Source organism: Aedes albopictus, chromosome 1, assembly GCF_035046485.1.
Source record: "Aedes albopictus strain Foshan chromosome 1, AalbF5, whole genome shotgun sequence".
NCBI lineage: Eukaryota > Metazoa > Arthropoda > Insecta > Diptera > Culicidae > Aedes > Aedes albopictus.
Genome location: NC_085136.1, coordinates 201,395,823 through 201,421,733, shown reverse-complemented (window position 1 = coordinate 201,421,733; position 25,911 = coordinate 201,395,823). Strand labels below are relative to the sequence as shown.

Genomic DNA, 25,911 nt, shown 5'->3' with positions numbered 1-25,911 from the left:
CCTTAAACAGTTAGGGACCCCCCTAATCCCCTGGAACACCCGTAGAACACCCCTGTAACACCTCAGAAACACTTTTAATCCCCTGGATCGCCTTTTAGAACCCCTGTAACGCCCTGAAATACCTCTAGATCCCTTTATTCCTCTGATTTCCTATGTAACACCCCAGATACGCTCTTGAAACCCCTTGAAAACTCCTGGAACGTTCCTGAAGACTTTTCGAACACCTCTGGAACATCCCTGGATCACCCCTGAAACCCCTTAAAATACACGATTAGGAAAATTTCAAAAAATGTGTCAGTGATGCTTACAGTTTAAATAATGCCAGTGTTCAACAATAGGATCATGGATGTTCAAAATTGAAAGCTCCTATATCTCCATTAATTTATCCTTGGTGCAAAAGTAAAGTCATGTCAAATTTTCAGCCATTTAGGTGATGATTACAAATTTTCACTTGCATGCGCATCTTCATACACGATGCCGATCGAGCTGTGGCCTTCTGTGCGAGCATGGATATTGATTAATATCTTCTCCAGTGTCGTGCGTCGAAACGAGTTGCGGTCGTCTTTGACTTTGACCCTATGATGTCATCAAAATGAAAATTTGACAGGACACTAGTTTTGCACCAAGAATTTCAATGAAGCTTTGACAGCTATGATTTTTAACCATGGTTAAAATCTGATCTGCACTAATTCATATACTTAGTTAAGCGTGTCTCGGAAAACCGACGGCATCACTCGACAAGTATGATAAACAATTTTTATTTTTGAATACTGACACGAGGTATTTTTCATGTTTGCCCAAACCCGTAATATCACTATTTGAATACATTATTATACTTGAAGAAAAACGCCTGTAACTCTTTAACCAAAAGAGATAACTACAATCTCTGCACACGAAACGACGCATGTTGTTTTATAGGTGGCTTTGATGAGAAACTGAAACTGAAAAAGTAACAGACAGAGAACCAGTTCTTTTTTAATAACCCTAAGCTAATTCAGAAAAACTGTTCTAGATTTGTAAATGGCAAAGCTACATAAAATATTCTTCGGCAAACTTGCTCAACTTGAATTGAGGGGGTAAAAAGGAAAAGGGTTTAAGTGACAAAAGTCCTCTTTCCTGTAAACGAGGTTTAAAGTTTTTCACCAATTTTTCATGCTAATTGGTTCCGACTGTTCTTGGTGAATTTTTGGGATTTTTTGGCGTTTCAGTTCGATTGTGAGATCAAAAACAACCTACTGTTCTTTTACTCCGACATTGCGATCCCTTGGAAAAGATCCGATAGGGATCGAAACGTCGGAGTTAGAGAACATAAGGCTGTTTTTGATCTCAAAATCGGACTGAAAAGTCTAAAAATCCTAAAAATATTTTTTTCATGACATTAAAATTTTTTAATGTTTCAAAATCAACATAATTTTCTTCGATTTATCGTAAAAATAATCTCAAAAGAGTTCCTGAAGGCTTGAAATCTGAAGAATTTTTTAATATGCTCAGTTAAAAAATGATAAAATCCCTTTACATGTGGGCCTCTCATTTGATGTACAACTTTGTCGAAGAACATATAAAATTCTTCTTGTTAAAAAAAACTTTAGTCTCCCATTGCTAGAAAATATGGGCCACCCTAATTTATGTGTACATTAAAAAAAACCAGACCTCCAGGAGTTACATAATGATGTGCATCGTAGAAAGTACTTTTTCAAGTCATTATGACACATATGTACGGTAGAGATAATTTTCATCGCATATGATGTTGATTTTTTAAGTTAATGCGATGTTATGTCATATAAGACGGCAAATCAACTTGTACGAAGTATGACTACCGACTTCATCATAGTAGACGATATTCTGATGTTTAATTGCGATGAACCTTACTTATTCGTGTCAATAGATGAATTCGCATAATTATACGACTTGGTTTATTTTTTTTATTATGTCAGTTAAAAGCGCATTGGTGTACAAATAAAATCGCATAAAAGTAAAAATAACCTCGTTAAAGTGTGCATACAAACACGCATAATCTAGAATTGTTTATGTTCAGCATCTTATGCGATGTCACTTCACCGCATAAACGTACGTACCGTGATTTCGGGTGAAATTGATCAGTGGGGTGAAATTGATCGACGAGAGGGCAGTTTTTATTTTTCAAAAATAAAGCTTTGAGCTTGAACCAATTTGTAGAAAATGACCATCATCTGGCTCAAGGGTTATTGAATGATGAGTTTACATGTTTTACAGCTAATTAGTCACATATTTCTATATTGAATTTATTATTTTCCGAATCTGCGTGTTTGGCGAATTTCAAAGACACTTTCAAACTTTTGTAACCGTAGCAGTATCGCACATGGAATAAATATTCAAATGACTGTTTATAGCTGCCAAGTGTTTACTAAACCCGATTTCGTCATCAAAAGTTCTATAAATGTTGATATTTATGCATTAAATTGTACTTTTGCTAAAGTAATGACTCGTTTAGTACAAAAATTGCATACTTTTAGGCGTTTTCTTTAGATTTATTAAACTTTAAACTTAAATAATTAAGAATTTACTAAACTTGTATAAATTTGTCAAAGCTTTTCGCATTCTGGGGTGATTAATTCAGATGGAAAATTAATTTTCAGCACTTACAAAGACATTTCACTGACTGATCAATTTCACCCCGAAACTATAATTTCTGATTTTTTATTTTAAATGATATTTATTGCAATAAAACGATTTGCAGTAAAAGTTTCAACCTCGTTGACTGATGAAACCGGGGTAGTACTTGTTTTAAAGCATTGAGTTTGACCATATTGATAACAACTCAAAAATTAGAAGCCAAAAACTGTGAAAAGTGATCAATTTCACCCGAAATCACGGTACGTGCAAATAGATTGTCTGGGAGGGCCTGATTATTTGGAACACCTTTGCAGTAGACCATATTCGCCTTAAACTCATTTCAAGACGCTGAATGTATCTTATCTCGCTAATCTGGGTCCTGAACCACTGTGCAATGATCTGCAGTGTGGGTCAGTATCGAGCCGTTGTCTGTCGTTGTCGTTTTGATATTGATAGGTCTACCTACAGTGATAGTGACGGTGGTGCAAAATCAGTATATGAATGACATTGCGCAGCTCTGGAATAAGTGAAAGACGTTTTGAAGTGGTATGCATTTGGTCGATTGTATGACCAGAGAGAAGAGAGAAGATATGAACTAGAGTGCCTTTAACTTTGAGTGGCGACAATGTCAAAATTGAAACAGGGAAAATTTGAACGAATTCTCATTCCAAACGAGTAGGAGACCTATCAACATTGGGACATGACGCAATTTTTCCTTCGAGTAACTCTAGTTTTGGAATGGCAAATGTCGTAAAAATGTCATTTTGTTATATGCTAATTTCTATGGCCCTAGTATCGACGTTAATTGGGTTTTTAAATTAAGAAAAAATCACTGATTTTATATTTTTAAATGAAAGAGCACCTTTTTCTGAGCCACTATGATTTTTTTCAGATTTTTAGAACTTTATTTTGATACCTAAAATCAATTTCGAAGAGATTTTTTCAAATCACCTTTTGACAGCTGGGCAACTGTTTGACAGCTCCGCCCAGTACAAAATACAACGAGGGGTGATTCATCAAATCGCTCCCATACAAACTACAAATTGATTTTTAGATAGGTTCCCGGGCACCAAAATTCATGAAAATTTGGATTTCGGCTCAGTTTGGCATGCAGATTCAGAATATGGAATTATCTGAACAGCGCTAAAGAAGCCAATTTTCCATAACTAACCTCTATTATGGATTGGTGATATTATCAGTGATATATAAACTGATATAGTAGATGGATGGAAATTAACACCGGAAGAGGCGGTAATTGAAAAATGTCATAACATTTATTTCATGACATTCCATGGCATTTCCCGTCCTTGAGTATTTAGCACGATTTTAACCGAGTAAAGTGCCATTTTTGTGAATTTTGAAAAGCGAGCAAGCAAAAAGGCCGCTTTTGGCCCCGTCTGTGAGTGATTGCGTCAGTAGTTGCCCAACAGAAAGTGCCAGCCCATGATTCGGGAAGGAAGAACATTTCTTTGTTTTTACAGTGAATACGGACCGCCAATCCAGCAAACTACAAATGTAAAATATTCGCCATTTGGTTGTTTGGCCAAGCGGGCTCAGCCGGTAGAGTCTAGCCTCATCCTGTTCTCTAGTCGTCAAGGATAATCCCAAGGGTGATTACAGTAAGGGTGATCAAATTCCAGTAAAATATATCGTCACAAAAACGCAACCGCCCAATACTAATCATGATGTGTTTGGCCGAGCAACCACTAGATGCCGGTGGTGAGCAAACGTCAAACAGGAGCAAAAACCGATGTAAGCGTCATGACTGGCCAATCCACCAACTACCAATGGGATTTTCTGGTGACATCCCATAACATGGCTACCTACAAATATTTTAAAAATAAAAAAAAAATACAAAGATAGAGGTTATCGAACAATTTTACTCATGACAATTTGTGGGTTCCGTAATCATTCACCACAAATATCAGGCCCTGAATCTCCTCGGCTAATAGTAATGTATGGTAGCCTGAATATAATAAATATAAAGAAGACCAAAATATTGTGAGAAGAAGGAACAGATGAAGTAACATACAAAGCTTCGAACAGCTGCGTGTAAAACAGAAGTGGCTATCATCAGTGTATAAATGACTGATCAATGAGGAAGAGAAAATGTTGATGCCATCATTCATCCACTGTAAATTGTATGTATCACTCCATATATATGAGTTTTTGCAAATGGTGGACCAAGTGTTCGGAAATGGCTGTGTGGCAGTGGTTGATGATTTGTAAGGCCTAAGATGATTTTTGATTATACGTAACTAATAAGCTGGAAGGAAGAAGTCGAAGTTTTGTTTATGTTGAAAATAATCAGTACAAAATAGAGAGATATAAAGTCTTTGAAAGAGTTAGGAAAAGTTAAAAATAAGATGAAAAATGACTACAATGATTTGATCATACACATTCTTCCCGAATGCTTCGCTCTCATTAGCGTCGCTGAGCTCTTGATCGTGCTCTTCTCTCTTGATCGTGCTCTCGAATGGAACCGGTCAAAAGAGTGAATAGCATTTCTGGAAGCGTTTCCGAGCACGTCGTTTCAACTTTTGTTACATTGTTTGAGTGTAATAAAAGCTTAGTAGAAACTCGCGATTATATTCCAAACACTGAGAATGGCACTTGCTGCCTAAAATGTAGGATAATGTGGGAAAGGGAGAGGGTATGTTAGCACAGACAGAAATTTTGTCTGGTCGATATAACTTTTCTCAAAGTTCTATTAATCTTCAAAAACGTAACTGACAAATACTAAACCAGCAGTTAAAGCCCAAATCAGCGAACGACAAATGCGTCATCCTCTAACATGCTTCCTAACTGCTATTCCATCGTTAACCCATCCATCCGTCAGCTCAATCAGCCAAAACCTCGTCTCCCCATATCTCCGGAGTATCAATTTCACTTGCGACAAGTCTTTTCCACACGGTAGTAGCAGCCTTCGAAGAGACTTCCCAAGAATTCCGACCAAAGTCACACATGCGTACCGAGTGAGTGAGAGTCGAAAACTCCGAAAAAACAAAAGTCCCACCAAACGAAACAAAAATCTTGTCAGGAAGCATCCAATAAAAACCACTTTGACGGACTAATTGAAGCCAACAGCTTCGGCTCCCACCACGACGAATCCTGCTGAAAATAATTACACGCTCCATATTCTCCGCAGGCTGCGTGTGTCACATGTGCTGTGCTGGCCGGATCACCCACATCCACATCCACAACCACAGCCATAATTTTTAAATCTCAATTGTAGATGATTAAATCGCTGCCTGCGCGCGCGCACGTTGAATAAACGAAGGCGCGTTGAGACGTTTGTTGTCATTTGGGAGAAAATCGCAATAATGGGCAAATCATGAGCGAATAAATCATTCGCCCGTTTTTTTTTGTTTGGGAAGCGCCGAGAAGAACGCGCAGTTCTGGGTAGAACCAGGATCGGTGACAAACGAGTCCATGGTCTCATAACTTTTGAATGAAGTTCTTGAAATAAGCCCTCGATCGAGATGAAGTCAAGGTGGTTGATCCACTTTTGAGTGGATCTGGATTTGCTTACAGTTTTCTCTTCAGTATTTACGCTATAACCGTGGTGTGATAGAAATATGGACAGTAGTATGCCAGTGAAACGTGGTGCGTATCAGCGGAGAACCATTATTGTTCGTGCAGTTGAAAACTGGAATTTTTGACACGTGAAAATCGATTTTTCTCTTAAACGGTGTGTCGGACGTACGTCGGGCACAGTGCGTTGGATAAAGGGCCAGATCCGCTGTCCAGCGCACTACGTCCGACGTTAGGTTTCACGTATAGATTTTGAGAAAATTCGATTGTCGGGTGTGGGGAAACTTCGGGTTTCAACCGCGACGACAATACATGTAAATCAAAAGAAAACAGTGAGATGCTCACATCACTATATAGGATCTCATATGGTGAGTTATATTGGCGATGCTACAAGATGCACTAAAACATCCGTTTCAGCAATCCATTCCAATGATCTCGATACCTATCCCTTAAGAACTATACAACGACAAAGCCCAAAAATCGTTATAAATAACATTCAAATTAATTGCTGCCGATGGGAGCGCTCACAAAAAGACCGACGGTCTCCGCCGAACGGCAGCGGAGACAAAAAATGCTGACAAAACGACGAAGAAAAAACAATAACACGACAGAAAAAGGACAACTCCCGGGTTCCCGGAATCTCCGAATTTATATCGATCACACACCATAATTAATTGGTTCTGCGTCCAAGCCGGGTGCGCCCTCTCTCCCTTTAAGTCTGCGATGAGCCTCCGTATACCTGCCACAATGCGGCGATTCTCAGCCCAAGGCTCATCCACGAAGCGGTGGTGCTTGAAGAATCGAGGGATAGGAATCCGAAAAATTGACATGTTTCGTTTCTCCCATTCAGAACGGCCCCGTTCGTTAGTTTGTATCTTCTTTTCGGGTTTGTCTTTCGAGTCGAAGAAAGATTCCGGAGGACAACAGATAAGAACGCTAATTAATAGATTTTAGATACACGAGTTTTATCTTGGCGATATTTCCGAATGGGTGAAGCGGAGGATGCAGGTAGCTTCCTCGGTCCAAAAGTGTGGGAACCACGCTTGAAAGGTGTCGATAAAGAAGAGTCAGAGCGCTAACTCAATAGGTCCAGTTTCGGTCGGTCCATCACACACCGGTTTAGGTTTTATGAATTTTCGAGTGGCTTAATTAACTTGTAGTTAGTCCCTCGAGCGAACGAGATTGCCACTATTGGGCTTCAGTTCATTCATGAATCTGGTGTCCGGCGTTTTCCGATGGAGAGGGAAGCAGAAGCTGTCGTAAAAGAAGCTGTGCACACAGTAGTAATCATTGCGGCTACGAGGTCGATTGTTTTATGACAGCTGGGAGATGTGTAATTGGCTTTGTCGGAACTTGAATGACTTCCTGACGATAGTCAGCCGGGCTTTGAAGAAACTTGGTCGGAGGAAGTTTGAACTTGGGATTCATCTTTTCTCTGTAGTAACATCTCAATTGAGACAAAGTTTCACTTCCAGTGATAAATTGGGTGTTATTTTGCCGACACAAAAAATTTTTGTATTCATCTACAGTCATTGCACAACTATGGGTCACTCTATCACAATTATTAGTCAGTCATTTCACCATGCAATTCAAATGGAATTGACTCATAATTGTGGGTGACCCATGATTGTGCTATGACTGTATTACGAGAAAATAACACTGGGAGCGAACTTAAAGTCATAAAACATGGCCCTCCTCAATGGCTACACGTTTATTACTTTATCAATTTGACCTCTATTGATTCGAAATAGTTCTGCTGAAATTCACACTATTGATAATAAAACTTTCTCATGCATCATACAATTAAAGCAAATACCCCACTTTCTGTCCAAAACATCAACTGTCGTTGAACGATTAGAAAAACAAACGGAAGAATTAGTTTACATTTTCAACTTTTGACTTGGCCTCCATTCCCCAAAACTCGTCAAACCCAACGAAGGCGATAAACTTCACTCCTCTAAACTCGCTCGGCTCACGAACTAGAAACACTTCGATTTACATAATTCCCTAATCTAAATTCTTTAATTTAATTAGGCGTTTGAAAAAGGCAAAAAACAACGCGGGACCCCATTCGGTGTCGGTAATTAGTTACAGTTTGGTTGACTAGACGAAATGCCCTGTCATTAGCTGGTGTCGTGGACGATCGTGGAGAGAAGGAAACTTGGGAAACACATCCCACAGAAATCAGCCAACGCCATTTTACCGACGCTCTCTTGATTCACGCTCGATTAAGACATTAGCGTTCCAGTTAATTAAAAACGCACCACCGTAAGGCGGATCGCTTCCAGCTGTTGTAAACGGACGGCGACATTAGAACACTAATTAAATACACACATTTGAGCGCCGCCGGACTAGAATCAAACTGAATTAGAATCTAATTGACTCCGTGGTCAAACAGAAAAGTCAACAACCTACCGCGCGATCGACAATCGCTGCTTACAAGTTAGAAAAACTAATGACACTCACCTCCACCTAATTGTCCCGATCCGAAGCCCTGTCCGGGAAACAGACCGGGTGGACCGAACGGGGGCATCTGTCGCGCTGCGGCTGCCGGCCAGGGCATACCACCGCTCATGCCACCCCATGCCGCAGCTGCTGCGGCCAGGGCGCTGAATGGTGTGGGTCGGATAGGAACATGTCCGGCGGCTGCCAGTGCTGCCGATTGCTGCAGGAGTGCTGGTGAACTCTTATCCGGTAGATCCGGCTGCGAACTACTATTTTCATTATTGATATCCTCAATGTCAACTATCGAGTCCTCCTGGTTTGAATCGTAATCGTCCGACTCCAGCAGGCTGTGAGGGGTGTCCGATCGGTCCAGGTCATTTTTAATCGATCCACTATCATGCGCTGATCGTGGCGAACTACTCGCGTGCGAAAGATTAGCCGGTAATAGCACTTCCGTAACAGCCGACACATTCGATGGCGTCTTTGGCCGCGTATCGGCCAATAGTGACGCCACACTAAAGTTACTGATCCTCGAGGCGCTCTTCTGTTGCGCGGGAACCGTCGGGCTGGTCATCGCCATACGTATCGGAGTTACAGTCATTCCTGATGATTTTAACATATATCTTAACTGTCCTTGGTCTAAACGTTCCCACACATCAGCCAACTCGGTATTGTACAAGCACTTTAACACTGCTATCCGAATTTCTTCTAGAATGGCACTATCACACTTCTACCAGCAAATTTACCACTCTTCTTTGCTCAACTTCTTAAAGTGTCACCTTTCAAGGTATAATTTCACGCAACTTCAACTCCGAAACACGTCCGAGCCAAAGAAAATCGATATTCTTCTTATCTCCCGGGGCACGTCACACGATCTCCACTCATTCCCTACGACACAACGGACAACAACATCGACGGCTGCGACAACAATTGGGGCCACATCGAAACAAACGTCACCCTCTATAGGCGCAAAACAACACAAAACTCTATGGAAAGCGGCGAGAGTAAGGGATCTTCCGTCAACTACGATTACGTGCGTGCGGTTCTACGACTGTCATACAACTGGCAATCAACCAGTTTGTCCACCACTAAGCCAACCAGCTCTGCGAACGGCCCGGTTCACCAATACCATCGCGCAACGGCATCGCGACCGAATGATGTTGCTTTGGAAACCCGATCCCAAAAGGGGCGGAGCCTCGCCGGCCTTTATGTTTCGCTCTCTGCTTCACACCATTCCCACCAATCACCTCTCAGTACATAAGCACACTGTCGGGGACGGTCTGTCTGCAGCGCTTCGATCGCACCTCGCTTCCTCGCAACTTCACCACCAAGTCAATCCAACAAGAAACGGCAAATGAAGTTGTTCATATTTTACGATTATGTCCCCTCAAACGTTCCCTCTCTTCCCACATTCATTCAAAACGAATCGCTGAAAAGAAGCCTGCTGCTGGCCTGGTGCTGTCTGCTTTGCCTTTCTCGCTTGGTGCTGCAGTTGTCGACGGACGGTGCGGTGTTGGTGTTAAAGTTGACGTCTATTCTGCGCTCTTGTAGCACTGTGCTCTTATTTTCTGCGCTATGCACACGGTCTCTGTGTTGGTGAAGAGCTGTCAGTCTCCTCTTTAGGGAGCGCGAATTCAATTAGCTTCTCGTTTCTCGGGTCTATGGCAGGCCGTTGCCCGTTGGTTGCACGTGAGCCAAACAGAGATAGCGCACACACAGGGCAGATGAGTGAAACCGGCAGACACGATTAGGGGGATTAGGGGCATAATGGACACCCGGGGCGAGATGGACACCCCTGTTTTTGCCGAAACTGTTGACTTTTATGTAAATCTTTCATTGCTAAGGTGTAAATGAACAAGTCATTGTTCTACTTTTCAAAAGTATCATTTATATTCCTTCAAAATAACCAAAATATAATTGAAATTGAAATATGTTTTTCATATGGTGGATTTCTTATAATTTCGAAGCAGCAGCAAATAAGGTATTACGAGTGATTGAGTGTGTCCACCATACAAACAAGTGTATTGTTAGCTTATCTACATGTATACGTAAATTTAGCAATGGATGAATTATTATATTTTTGATCAGAACAAACTGAAAATAGCAATTTCAATGTTGTAGTCTATTCGGGGCGAAATGAACACTGGCAATTATGAACGGATGTATGCGCGTTGCATACTGTTAGGCGTTTAGAGAGTTTGAAAAAAATCAATCCGATTATTTTAGTCTATAATTTATTTAATTAACTTTGAAGTTATGTAAACTCGTCTAAAATGGAGTATTATATCTGTGGTATTGATCTCCGTTGGCAAATTACTTAACCGGTCGATATTCTCAAAGATACAGCATAAAATATGCAGAGGTGTCCATTATGCCCCGATGGGTGTCCATTTCGCCCCGTACCTTTCCTGCCAGCCCCAAAAAACACACGGTTTTCAATTCATTATTTCTTCACAATAATGACATTCTACCAGCTGTAAATGATTGAAATACGTAGGAAACAAGTTAAAGTTGTAAGCCAACTGATAATATCTTAAGTTTTTGTCTGTTATACAGGCCTAACATAATCATTTGCTTAGGGTGTCCATTATGCCCCTAATACCCCTATATTCAATTTTCATTCCATAATTTCTTATTTACTGTGTAATTAATTTTGGACAAAATAGTCTCTCTTGGTTTCCTCTTCTCGTCTCCTTCCTTGCCGTAGCTCACCCATCAAACTGGACACAATCGGGTGGTAATTCTCCTTATTTCAGCTCATTTTATTCTTGTTAATTTTTAATGGGTTCCAGACACAAACCGGCAGAATACGCACGAAACGGAACGATGCGGTTCCTTCGAGCGAACGAGCGAGCGGTCGGCTGTGCTGATGGTGACAGCATGGCGATGGTGGTGATAAGCGCTTTTCGTGCAGAGGAAATTTTTGGCATACTCTCCTACCGCTTTCCTTTTTCTGCTTTGCCATTCTGAAGGGGTCAGTTTTAATAATAATTTCAGACGTGATATAATTGAAGATTTGTCCCGCGGGTAATTGGTGGGGCTGCTTTTGGAAGTTTTTCGTGAGTTCGTGAAGCTTCGTTCGGGAGCCATTTGAGTGATAATTAATTCGACGTATTATTACTTCTGGTTGGTTTTGCTTTCCGTGCGGAAAACGCAGTTCGCATAGAATGTGGAATACATATTTCGACAGATCCATTGAGTGCTTCCATTTCGTTTTATTTTTATCAAGACTGGTTTTTAAATACCGTCGGGGTTTCTAGTAATACACTAGTCAACGTTAAAAATGTTATCAGAGAATGAATAGATAAAAAGAGAGTTATAAAAACTAATTTGAACCCCAGGCACAAGTAGGAGCGCATTTGATTATGTGAAAATTGTGTGGAAAAATCATGCATTCGTTTCACAATCCCCTATAGTTAAACGGAACAAATTAAATTTTAAATAAAAATATGATAGTAACAAATGCAACTAGTATTCGAAAATACGACAAGTGCTACAAAAATCGATTTTTGCAGCCAGTTTGTTACAAAACTTTTTTATTGCAGTTCCGAAATGACAAATTGAGATCAACTTTGTCAAATTTATCCGAATTCAATTGAATTTGAGAGGTCTCGTATATCAATGTTTCAAATGATTTCCAACAAATAATTTGAAGGAGTTGTCCTATGAGGACATATGTAGTTACTAAGCTGCTCAGGGGGCCAGCGAAAGGCAAAATCCCCGTAGCTCACAACGAAAACACGTTCAATGTTGTTTGTGCTGAAAAATGATGCATTACACAATTTATTACTGATTTATTTGCTATCTCCGCGTTGCCGTGTATTCTCGAACGATTACACGCTAAAATTTTGATAGCCTTTTGCTAGTTTTACACGTTTTACTTAAGTAATAACTTCTGGTAATGACTAATTCGCACATGTTGTGCACATCCCAGATCTGTGAGAGTGCCTAAAAGTGTCATTTTCCCAAACATGTCAAATTCATGTGGACTACGGCACATCTATTCGTGGTTGACGTCCGTGCTGCCCCGCTGAAGCTGCTAGATAGGATAGAGGGTCTACACGGAACTACAAATCAACCCAAATTTAAGTTCTTTTGACGCAATCCCGCACCTCCGTGGAATTACTCAAATTTGCGTCAAACAGCGATAGTGGTCACTAGGTAAATCTCATTTGATCGCTGCAAAAATTTTCACCCAGTGGTAAGTTATTTTCATCCAGCTGAGGCCTTATTTGACGCAAATTTGGGTTAAGTCAAGATAACCCAAATTTGGCTTCTTCCACGGAGCCGGACGGATATGTCGGTGCTTCTCTCTTCGTTTTTGACAACATTCGTGTGGGGTAAGGGAGAAAACAACCCAATGCTGAGTAAAAACTATAAGCTGTTTAGCCAAATTTGAGTTTTTAGAACTTATTCTTTGGGTTTAAATATTTTTCAGTGTAGGACAATTTTAGCAGGGAGACCTATTTTGGGCACTTGCTGCTACATATAACTCAGTCAATTTCTAACCGATTGACTTGATAGGGTATCGCGCCACTTGGGCAGTGGCTTCTATATTCGTCTGTTTTCCACTATAACTCAGTCAATTTTGAACCAATTGACTTGAAATGTTGTACACGGGTAGATACTATACCTATCTTACCACATTCCAAAAGTTGTGTCAATTGGTTCAAATTTGACTGAGTTATAGTGGAAAACAGACGAATATAGAAGCCACCGCCCAAGTGGCGCGATTCCCTACGTATCTCGTGTCCCAAAAACTAAGTCGATCGGTTCAAAATTGAGTTCAAGTTCCCAGAATAGGTCTCACTGCCCATATGGTCCCAGACCCGACTACGAGACAAAATCAAATCTGACCCGATTCAAAGACTGAAATTCAACCACCGCATACAGCAACCACATGAGACAGTCGAAGATGCTATACTTTCTGTTAAATTACAAGTCGTAGGTATTTTGCTCCTTTAAGGGGTTTAAAGGTGTTGCTATAAGAGGCCGTATTTTAGGGGGCGTTCGCGATAAGTCTAAGAAAATAATAGCCAAATGAGAGCTAGCAAGGATAAAGAGTATTTTGAGGGATTCCCAGAGAGGCACAAACGAACATCGCAAGGTATTAGCAAGCGGAACCGTTCAGCTGCACGTTTGGCATCTACACTGGTAATTCAGCTATCGAAAAGAAAACGGATGGCTAAGGTCGACAAGGATTTCCTGTATGATAAGGTAGTGCACATGAAGTGTTTTCGAAATTTATAGGTAATTCTAGACAATCTAAGTTTGATATAGTTCATCAGGCTCTACCCCATTTGGCATAATGCCTTCTCAGCAGCCTTATTATTCTTCCGCCCTCTAATGGCTGTCTTGACCTCGTCTAGCGTTGGAGGTTCCACAGCTTGTCCGTCGTCGTCGATTCAAATTCTGTCTGTCGCTCTTGCATTCCCACCGTTCAACAATTCCTCGAAGTGCTCTCTCCACCTGGCAGTCACCGTTGTTTTGTCTGTCAGCAAGTTTCCCTCACGTACGTTGCACAAGACGGGAGAGGCGCTGTTTTTCTCCGCACGCCATTTTCGTAAAACCTTCGCCTGTCATTCTGCTCTATATTTTCTTGCGCCTGAGCATTCACATTTTCCTCCTGGTATTTTTTCTTTCTGCGGTGGATTCGTTTTTTGGCTGCCCTCGCTTCCCTATATCGCCCATGCTCTGCCGGGTCCCAGACATCAGCATCCGGCTTCTGGCGACATTCTTCTCATCCGTTAGCCTCTGACACTCCTCGTCTAACCACCCGTTCCTAGGTCGTCTTTGACCAGTGCCTATCACCTCCCGCGCTCATCCATGCCGTACTCATCGCTCCGTGGATAGACTCCCACAGAGTGTTGAGATTATCGCTCTCGTTGATTTCACTTATCCGCTCGTCCAGCTTCTGGTGATAGTCAGTTACCGTACCGTCTGTTGAAAAACGCTGGATTTACACTAGTTTACAGCATTTTTGAACTCGGTAAGCTGATGATCATTTTTGGTGTAGAATCATGCCCTGAATTCGAAAATGTGAAGGAAAAAAATTACAGTAGAGCGGAAATTTTTTCGACTTTCCATATAAGGCTGTCGATTTGAAATCGATTTTTGTTTTGTTTTTAAGCAAAGTTGCTCCCTTCATTCATCTCTATTTTCGTCAACAAAGCTCCGATTGAGCTGAAATTTGTACTGTAACTGGCTAATGTTTCAAATGTAAGTTGAGAAAGAATTTTTCAAATGATGTTTTCTTACTGAAAAAAAAAATCATTGTTTTTTTTGGAAATTTTGCTCACATTTAAAGAGACTGGCCTATATAATCACCAACATCTCGAATCCCACTTATTTGATGCAAAAATTATGTTCAGATGATCGAAACATATTACATTCAGCTTTCTATTTATGCAAAAAGATTGAAAATTCGTTGACTGCAACGCAAAATAATTAAAATTAAGCAAATTCCACATTTTTAAAACTGTAGAGATCGTTTTTCAGGAAAAATTTAAAAACTGTTCTTCTTAAAAAATTTTGATGCACGATACTGATATCAGAACATAATTATACATCAAAAAATTTGGTCGTTGGTAGAAGTTCATGGATTTCGTTTTTTTTCTTTGTAAACTAGTGTAACCGAGCTCGAATCTTACTAACTACGAGGTAGTGATCTGAGTTCATGTTGGGACCCCCAAAAGCTCTAACATCAATGGCGTTCGAGAAGTGTCGGCCATCTACCAGCGCATGGTCGATTTGGTTACAAACTTCGCCATTTGGGTGTCTCCAGGTGTAGTTGTGGATATTCTTGCGTGCAAAGTAGGTGCTAAAAATGGCCATCCTTCTGGCAGCAGCAAAGTTAACTAATCTCAGACCGTTGTTGTCGTTTGTGACGGAGTGAAGGCGCTATAACACAATTAGTTGTCAATTTGTAACCAATGATAACTTAACTTTTTATTATTCTGGTACCTATTCGAGAAGTAAGTTTGAGTTATCATTTTTGTTATGTTGGCTCTTAATTCAACCTAAATGATTACAAACTCAATTATCAAACAAAAGATAACCAGGTTACATAATTTGTTATGATTTTGTTATCCGTCTTTAGCTTAGCCCTTATTAGCTGTTAGGATATGCGCCCCACACTGGCGTAGTGCATGTTCAGTGTGCCTGGTGTGCCTATCTGGGTCATATAGCCGGTTTTGCATGCAGCATGATCCAAGATATTTGAGCTGGCTGGTCTCGTTGCAAAAGTATTTGAACACAAATTGCCATAGATAAAACGGAATAAATAGAAACTCGTATAAGCTTTGGACTTACACTCCAACAAGATTGGTTGTAACCATCAATGTGATTGTGAAAAAAAAATGAGGTTACAGACATTCTTACATTTATTGCATGCATAAAAAAGAACAAATTAAAAAAAAAAAAGATTCAGAAATACATAAAGCTGAATTTGCGTTATTCTTCTACTTTTTCGGTGATGCTGTTTGTATTGAAAATGCGGAATAACAATAAATTAATACATTAGGATCCTCCCTGTTTCTAACTGAATCTGGTTTTAAATTTTCATCTCTTTTAACCATTCTTCTTCTCCTTTCTGGCCAATCATATTTAATTCCTAACTGCTCCTGATGTTTACGCATTTTTTCGAAGTAATTCAATGGGCAATGGAATCAGTTCAGACTTAATATTACATCTTATCGGCTCACTCCGTATTACGGTTAAAAAATGACAGCATCTAGCAACTACAGTGATTGACATTCACTTGGACAAGGTCCACAAAATTTCATAAAAGTGTAAAGGAACCAATCTAAAAGTTTGATAATAAAACTTTTTTATCGTAGTAATAATAATCATATTTATTACAGTTCGATAGGCAGGCGTTAGTTACATCACTCTCCAAAATACACTGAAATAAAAACCCATCAAATGTCGTTTTTTACCTAGACATTTGTTTAGCCAATGTAAATGAAGTTTGATTTTCTATTGCATTGTTAGAGTTAGGGTATTGGCTCCCTTATTGAGCATGTGACCCTAATGTGGCTCCTATTTTCAACATACTCAAAACAAAGGATTGAAGCGCTGTTTGTGTTTCTTCCTTTTGTAGTATTTTTTGTTAGATGTGAGCACGCATGAAAACAAAACGAACGGAATCAATCGGTGCCGTAATCGCTTGTTTTCGAATATGATGAGTTTGGGAGCGTGATATTACTTGTGGCACTCAGACCCTATGTAAGTAATTTTCGAGAATACATCACAAGACTTTTGGTTCATGGCATGCTTGCAAGATAATTGACCGTAGAAGTTTATTATTTGTTAAATTCTGTGAATTATTACAAAAATATGGTCTTGTACCATTTGGGCAGGTGTACCTATTTTGGGCACTTGCCGCTATAACAAAGTCAATTTCAAACCGATTGATTTGAGTTTTTGTATAGAGTTGGATACTGTACGAGCCTAACTTTATACAAAAATTCAAATCAATCGGTTTGAAATTGACTTAGTTTTAGCGGCAAGTGCCCAAAATAGGTACACCTGCCCAAATGGTACAGGACCCTATGTCCTGATAAGGGGTTATCGATAAAGTTTGTCAGGCTTAGAGAAGGGATAATGCAAATTACCTAAAACATCATTCAAAAACCAAAAAAAAAACGAATGAAAAATTATTATAATTGCCAAAAATTATGGAGGAAATAGGCCTCGATTAAACGAATGTCTACCACTGTAGTAGTACCAAGATAATGCAAATAAGTAGAACAATTCCTTTTCAAAGACAGCTATTCCTAAATGCCATTTTCTATTCGTTTCAAGCAGATGTCACATGTCACGAAGCAAACAAAATAATTAACGCTAATTTCAAACCAATTTCGTTGACTTTTCCACTTTTAATCCTCCTTAAATCCCTCATTGATGATCTCTCTTCTCGTCGTTATTATCAAACTACACAAAGAAACATAAATCCTAACTTCTCTGAACCGAGGCCACCTTTGAGTGGCATCAAATAGAGCCTAAATTCCCTTTGAATTGCTTGCAAAAACCACTCGAAAGCATTCAGTCCTATGAATGACAAAAAATGAGCAACCACCACTGACTGGCTGGGCTGCTTGCCAGCATCACCGCCTGATGCGTGAAAGTCAGTCGAGAGGAAAAAAAACAGAAACAGAAAGAAAACAAAATAATTGACTTCCATCTTTTGTTGCTCCGAGATAGAGTCTCCTGGGTACCCCCTGCCGGGTTCAACCAAACAATAGAATCCTGTATGAATTACCTACTCGAGTTTTGCACACATTTGAAGCACATATCGCACCTTGTTTCATTTATTCGCCTGCGATGCATTCAGAGACGCAGCTTGCCGTGCACAAACTCGTGCCTTCGATGAGAAAAGTGCACTTCTAAAATAAAAAAGAAAACTTCGGCAAACGTTAGGTTCGGGAACAATTGATTTCGGACCGAAACTGTCAAGCTGATTCGGGTGTTTAAAGTGCCATTTATTATCCATTGGGATGAGATTCGAAAATTTGAATCTAACTCAATTTTCTCCGGGGTAAAATTCAAATTCATCTACATGGGCCGGCATTCAGTCAGTTTTCTTTGCATTTCGTCCACTAGCACTAGAAAATTTCCATCGGCATGACATGACGACGAGCGAATGAACGCAATTTCTCCCCACTAAATTTCCGGCACTGCTTTTATTGTTATCACGTGGCGACGAGCACTTCAAATTTCCGCTTTCACAGCTTGCCGGAGTTTGTTTAGCATAGACATCGCCAGCGATGGACATGTGTGGGATGCTCTGATGGGATAGTTAGCGCAATCGGTAACATAAACGCTAAGAGCTTAACACGCCTATGGAAGACAACGTGTTGGTACGGAGTCATGCCGTCTAACGTTCCCTAGTTTGGCTGCACAGCACATCCTCTTCTATTTCGCATTCCTTGCTCGAGAGTCGGAAAGTTCCATGCTGTATGGCATCGGAACCCCGGAAAATGGCAGTCAGTAGCTAAGCTCAATTACAATCACTTATCTCGTTAAAATATTTGTTTTTCCCCTACCCGTCTCGTTCCCTTCATCAAACACCACAATATACATTGAAATCTTTCCGAGGAGGGTTCGTATCGTTGTGGATGTTGGAAATACCATCCCAACAGGAGCAACTTTGTCAGTTTGTCCTCTTCAGCATTATAGGGGGAGCTGGAGCACTAAGCTATGGAATGATATCAGGACCCTTTGTTCATCTCTCTAGGCTCTAGGCCTACGCCATCCTACTACGAGGACGATGATGATGGGATATCGTTCAAACGCATGAAGAATCCTCAATGGGCTTAGCTGCTATCAGGTGCGGGTACCGCGGGGGAGGGAGCAAAGCCGATTCGACTTCATAGGCAGCACCTACCACATATATAGGACAACGTCCGACGCCACAGAATCGCATACGTCGAACAGGACGACCGTAATCGACCCTTGGCAAAAATTCATTACCGCACATTTATTTTCCGCCCCACAAATAATCGACGATGTCGTATTCGCGTTGTTGTCCCTTTCTGTTACAGGATGTGGTGCTGTGTGCTATCTAGGGATGAGTATTTTGTTAGTTGCTGGTAGAATATACCTCGTAGACAAACAATCGAATTTGTCCATAGAACGCGTGTCAAATTGAATTGACCAAGTAGTGGTATTTTTTGGCAACCCTAAAATAGTGATTCTTTTAATTCATCTATAATGAGTAACACCTGGGAGCTTTTTTCTATAATATCGTTTAGAGTGACCGAGTGCCGAGTTGCGTTGACTTTCCGTTCGCTGAAATATTGAACGTTTTCTTCGTGTTTAAAACACTTAAATTGCTCAAAAGTTTGTCTGCACGTTGATATTTTCCTGCTCCATCGTTGTCACATAGTTTCTGTGATATTCGTCGGTATTATTAATTTGAAAATGATAAATAATCTCACAAACGACGACAAATTGGTACACTGCGAAGAGTGCTCATTGTGCATCCACACTGAATTGCGATTGTATTCCGTGTGTGCTGGGCCGTGTGGTAAATTATACCATATATCATATATAGGTATGAGTAGTGATCAGCTTCGCGGTGCATATTTCTAATGGAATGGTATGTATTCCCGATCGTCAGAACAAACACCGTTCTTTTAGTTGCAGACTTAGCAGCTACAAAGCTGTAATTTATTAAATTCATTTTAGTTGGTTGTCAGTTTACAGTTAATAGTAATCACTTACAATTTCAGTATTTTTCGGTCACTTTTCTGAGTGTCGGTAACCGGGGAATAACGTGGACAGTACAATCTATAGAAATTCATTACAGGTTATGCATCAGACTGAACAATGCAACATCAGAGCAAATTCTGACTAGAAAACGTACCTTGAACTGACTGGAATTTTCTCTTACTGTGCGGTGCTGACAGTAGCCGGAATACTTATACAATTTGTCACTATATACTAAAGAATACAATTCAATATAGATAAACTAACAACTAGTTCACAAACTTACTGCAAATACTTGAAATAATCCGAAATTTCTCTAATGTGCATCAAATTCCAACTCACTGTGTACAATGGATTCGACCAATTCTTTTACTGTTCTGTTCTTTTTCTGTCAGCTGCTGTCCGATCTGTCAGTCCACTCGGCGACAGCCGCTCAGTTACGAGGGAACGGACGGTGGTTTCACCATCGTTTCGCGGTCAACAGTGTTGCCGGTAACATTCCCCACCCCGTGAACTACTTCCGTTTCCGGTGCGACTTCATCCGCCTTCTTTTCGTTGCTCGCCTCATTCAGGACTGCCAGCATCACTGCCGGCCTGGCGAAGACTCCTCGAGCTGTCTGTACTACTGCCCGTCGCACTTGGCCTGATTTGCCCGGAAAGACCTCCAGAATCCGTCCTCTTTCCCAACTGCTCTGTGTCTGCTCATCTATTATCACGACCAAGTCACCAGGCTCCAAAGGTTTCACGTTCTCGAACCACTTTGTCCTCCTTGTTAGCATTGGCAAATACTCCAACACCCATCTGCGCCAGAACTCGTCAACGTTGTTCCTAGCGACTAATCAGCTATCTCGAAGACTGACTGACTGATCAACTGTAGGCTGCTTGATACCGCTTGAACCGTAGAGCAAGAAGTGATTCGGAGTAAGCGCTTCTTGATCTGCTGCTTCCAAGGGTACATAGGTCAGTGGACGACTGTTAACGATGCCCTCTGCTTCCAACATAATGGTTTCGAAAACCTCGTCACTCAGATGATGCGGACTGTCGGATATTGCTACCATTGCTACTTTTACGGACTTCACCATTCGCTCCCACGGACCTCCCATATGAGGGGCTGCAGGAACGTTGAAGTGCCACTGCGTACGGGCGTTGGTGAACGTAGCCGCACAATCCTCGTTAATGGCCTTGATTCGCTGGATCTCTTCTGTCAACTGACGACTAGCTCCCACAAAATTGGTACCATTGTCCGAGAATACTTCCAGCGGAGCTCCTCGTCGGTTCGCGAAACGCCTGAAAGCCATTACGCAAGACTTCGTTGACAGACTGTGTGCTAGCTCCAGATGAACTGCTCGAACTGTGAGGCATGTGAACAAACATATAAACCGCTTCACAATACTGCGACCGACTTTCACTTCCAAATGACCCAGGTAGTCCACGCCGACGTACGTAAATGGACGAATGAAGGGAGTCAGACGAACCTTCGGAAGCGGTCCCATCATCGGTGGAACTGGAGCTGCTTTCTTGATTTTGCAGTACTGACAGCTACGACATACGCTCCGCACTACTGTTTGCATCCTCGGAATGTGGAAACGTTGTCTCAACTCGTTGCACACTGTCTCGGTGTTCGCATGAAGGAATCGCTGGTGGAAGCTAAGCACAACGAGATATGTGATCCGATGGCTTCTCGATAACACGACTGGATGCTTCGCTTCATATGCAATCCATGGAGCTTGTTCGATTCTGCCGCCAACTCGTAGAACTTCTTTTTCATCCAGGAATGGAGACAGTGCACGAATAGGACTGCCTTTCGCTACACTTTGTCCTTCACGCAACAGCTGAACTTCATCCGGATACTCCTGTGTTTGAGCCTGTCGCCATAGTGTTTCCTCAGCTTTCGCGAATTCACTCTGGCTGAGCACCTTGAGTGATCTTGTCCCACTCGTTGAATGCTTCCATACTGATACAGCTCAGTGAACATATGCTGTCGCACGTAGCAGTCGTCACATCTGCTTCCGCTGTATCTCCTGGCCGTTCCGTAGGCCACTGACTTTCCGGATCTAGCAGAAATGCTGGACCCTGGTACCAACGGCAACCCGCGTCGAATAAAAGCCCCCCATTCCATTTCGTGGCATCGTCCGCAACATTTTCGCGAGAAGGAACGTAGCGCCATTCATCCACACTGGTTAACGACAGGATTTCGCCAACACGGAAAGACACGAACTGATGATACTGACGACTATCGGAGCGAAGCCCAGCAAGAACTGTTGCTGAATCTGACCACAGGAAACGCCTCTGAATGTTGATGGTTGGGGCCGAGCAGATGTTCTGTAGCAAACGGGAACCCATCATGGCAGCCTGTAATTCCAAACGTGGAATAGAAAGTGCTCGAAGAGGCGCAACTTTAGTTTTTGCTGCGATCAGCGAACACTGACTCTCTCCATCTACTGTGATCCTAATGTAGGCCACGCATGCACATGCTGAAACGCTCGCATCCGTGAACACATGGACCTGGATATCGCTGACCTGCTGCGGACAGAAATCCATGAAGAAGCATCGCGGAACGTCTACTTCGTTTATCTGCTGATACTGTTCCATCTACCTTGTCCAAAGCTCTCGTGGTTGCTCCGCAATAGGCTCGTCCCAATTTGTACCTGTCCGCCAAATCTCTTGCATCAAGATCTTCCCTTGGACGACGAAGTGTGCGATGAATCCCAAGGGGCCGTAGAGCTTCATCACAATACGCAGGACCTGGCGCTTCGTTGGTGCCGCCCAATCGGCGCCTAGAACTTCCTCCAATCCTTGGTGAAGACATCTTCTGACGGAATCCATGTGACACGTTCGTATGTTCGGTCTTTGTCCACTGGCAGTGGTTTACTGATCGCTGTACTCGTCTCTCCTAGTCGGTTTAGCACTTCCTGCTCGTTGGACAGTATCTTTCCAAACTGGAAACCGGCTGCTGCATGGATATCTTGCACTTGCTGTACTAACTGTACTGCTTCTTCCACCGAGTTGACGCTGTCGAGGAAGTCATCTACGTAGTGGTTCTTGGTCACTGCTTCCACTGCTCTGGGGTACTGTTCACTGTAGTCAGAAGCATTCCAGTTCTTCACAAACTGCGCTGTACATGGCGAGCTGGTTGCACCGAACATCGCCACGTTGATCACGTAGACTTGTACTTCTTCCTCCGGACTACTTCTCCAAAGAAAGCACTGCGACCATCTGTCTTCATCACGGATGAGGATTCGGAGGAACATTTCCCGAATGTCGGAGCACACAGCGACTTTCCCCTGTCTGAATCGCAGCAAAACGTCCACTAGTGATACAAGAAGATCTGGACCTTTCAGCAGCATATCGTTGAAGCAGACTCCATAAGCTTTCGCGGCTGCATCCCAAACCATCCGAATTTTTCCTGGCTTCTTGGGATTGATCACCACTCCCAGCGGCCTGCTGTCAGCAACCTTCTGGTGCAGCTGATAGGGCCTAAAGGGTAGTGATACCCTTGCCTTCAGCAGGTCAGATCGGGTTGCACGTGGGCATCAGTTCTTGATGTCTGCAAAGCAGTTGGGCGCGGGCGAGGTTGACCCTGCCCACCTTCCGAGGACAAAGGGAGTGGCGAGGACCACTCGGGAAACTGGCTAAGCGCCAGCATGTTACCGTGATGGACTCTCCAGAGCGAGTCATCGATGTTCGTTGCTGCTAGGCTACGCAGCTAACCTTGAGGGTGCGATGTGCACTAGCCCCTCTCTGAAGCAATACCTTCTTGGTGGTTCCGGAGAGACGTAGGGTTTGGCGACCATAGAAATGGTTTAGTGGGTACGAGGAGAGAGTAGTCCTGGCTTTTACTTTTGTTGTAGAAGACGGCCTCAGACCTACACTACCCTAGCCTTCTGTTAGGGTGTCTCATGAGCAGATTATCCCCCTATGGTTTAGAAGGAAAAGAAAGAAGACAACGGGTCCCCTTGTCGAACCGAGTGTTTAATTTCGAACGGACGAGATAGATGCCCGTTAATGAGCAGCCGAGAGGTCGACCGGTTGGCGATTCGAAAGAGGAGAGTGACGAGATCTTCGTTGAACCCGAGCGAGCATATGGTTTGGAAAAGGAACGAGTGCCTGACCCGATCGAATGCGTTCTCCAAGTCGAAGCAAATGAGCTTCCCGGCTCGACGTTGATGGCGGAGATTGGCTGGCTATTCATTCTTTAATGGCGAGAGTCGCCTCAAAGATGTTACGGTCTGTGTTTGAGCATTTCTGCCCGTCGCTTAGCACGTGGTGGTCTCTCATCACACGCTCTAGTCGAGTTTTGAGAATTCGCGAGAGAAGTTTGTAGTCGCTGTTGAGCAACGAGATGGGGCGATATGACCGGGCTGAGTTATCATCTCCCTTCTTCTTCACTAGAACGATGATACCCTCCACAAACGCGGGGGAAGATTGCCGGCGAGTGCTTCGTTGAGCAAAAGGTTCAGCTCCCGGTGGATGACGACGAACATGCGAAGATAAAACTCTCGTGGGATACCATCACATCTCGGGGATTTTCGTGGTGCACTTTCTCTGATTGCATACAGAATTTCTGCCGTGGTAATCTCGCTCGTACAGGCACGGTTTGCTTGATCGTTTGGAAGGATTACACGGTCGCAGACAAAATCATCGATGTTGTTTTCGGCTGCTTCTTCCGAGAAAAAAAATAGCAGATTTAGCCAGCCTGGATTGCTGGCGGTTGGTCGATGATTTCGTTTTCTCCCGTCCGCAGCTGCGTGATGACAGTCTTCTTTCGTTGCCTTTCCCCCAATTGGAAGATCGACATCGGTCCCCCCGCTACATACGTTTCGTTGGTGCGCATGAACATGTGGGAGAAGTTCCTTTGCAGCACCAACAATTCCCCTTTTAGCCGGTTTATCGTGGTTAACAATTCGGGCTGCTGGTGGTACCCGTCGTACGCTACCCTCAGCTCAGCATAAAGGCGCTGGTGCTGGTCATGGAACTCATCGAAAGTGGCACGAGATTTCCATTTAAAAAAAACTTTTAATTTTCGGTTTTGCGTACGTGAGCCACCACTCCATCTACGAGGCAAAATGTCTTCTTTGGCGGGTCCAATATTGCCACTTGTATTGAAACTCCGCCACGTTTTCTTCGGTCAAAAGATGGGGCCGCAGAGACCAGAAACCACGCCCCGGCTCGTGTCCCAGCTGGGGGAGGCAGAGTCGCAAAGCCAGCGCTTTGTGATCTGTGAAAGAACAGACGTGTGTGTGGGCAGTTCGTAGGCGGGGCTTTTTGCCGGGTGACCGACCTTGCTTGCTTCGTCTGCTACTCGTAGAAGTGGATAATTCGTCGGATTCATTGCCATTGCCGCTCTTACTTTGCGATCGTGTCACAATGCTCGGCTTTTTGAAGCAGTCGATCAGAACAACGCTGGCTTTAGAAGACTTTTCGCTGTGTGGTGGTTGCAGCAACGCATGCGCTCGTTGGGACTGCGAGCGGGGGGATGCCGTTGGGTCGATCCTTGTCGGTTGACTTTCGGATCCCAAAGCCGAAGTAGACGGTTCGGTCTGACTCGAGGACTTCGCAAGCTCGGGAAACTCATCTAAAGTTGCTGGTGGTGGAGCGGAAGGTTTTTACCCGATCGGTTTCGAGCTCGGTGGTTTGACACCGGCTGATTTCTTCGGTGGTGGTCGTGTCGTTCCAGCTTGTTTAGCTACGTTTGCGTAGCTTTTCTGTACCAGAAATTTCTTGTTCTGGACACAAGAAATGCCAGTGTGTGCCTGCTCTTTGCAGTGTTTGCACGAATGCAGCTGGCCTTTGTAGAGCTTGCTGCCCTTCGATGGTGACCCACGAGTCGATGTTACGTCGGATCAGCATGCGAGCCGACCATATGCCGAGTGGTACGCCAGCGAACTCGCAGCCCTCTCCCCACGTTAGCTCACTGATCGAGATCACTTCGCCGAAACCGCACAGAAACTCGACGATCTTCTCTTCGGACACATTTTCGGGCAAGTCGTGCACCTTCACTTCCACACTTTCATCTTCCATGGTGATGCGAAGCTTGTGCTTCTTTCCATTTAGGTCCACTTCATGACGTCCGTCATGTTCGTCCACTATTTTTTGTGCGAGCGACAGGTCGCTGACCTTGACGAACGC

General features: G+C 42.7%; 2 protein-coding genes across 3 annotated transcripts in view; both read right to left on the bottom strand.

The window, feature by feature from the left end:
- LOC109425430 (muscle segmentation homeobox) overlaps window positions 1-10,299 on the bottom strand; it is a 56,553-nt gene extending 46,254 nt beyond the window's left edge. The window contains exon 1 of one of the 2 annotated variants that reach the window (XM_062846126.1): window positions 8,593-10,299. In XM_062846126.1, coding sequence (XP_062702110.1) covers window positions 8,593-9,190 — 598 coding nt within the window. In that variant the 5' untranslated portion in view covers window positions 9,191-10,299. The remainder of the gene's footprint in view (window positions 1-8,592) is intronic. The other variant, XM_062846127.1, reaches the window with a different exon arrangement.
- Window positions 10,300-20,219: 9,920 nt separating this feature from the next.
- Window positions 20,220-21,353, bottom strand: LOC134290677 (uncharacterized). Its single transcript, XM_062857858.1, has 2 exons — window positions 20,647-21,353; window positions 20,220-20,583 (listed from the first exon to the last, which is right to left on the bottom strand). Exons 1-2 carry the CDS (start codon window positions 21,351-21,353, stop codon window positions 20,220-20,222), a joined length of 1,071 nt encoding a protein of 356 aa, XP_062713842.1.
- Window positions 21,354-25,911: the final 4,558 nt, after the last annotated feature.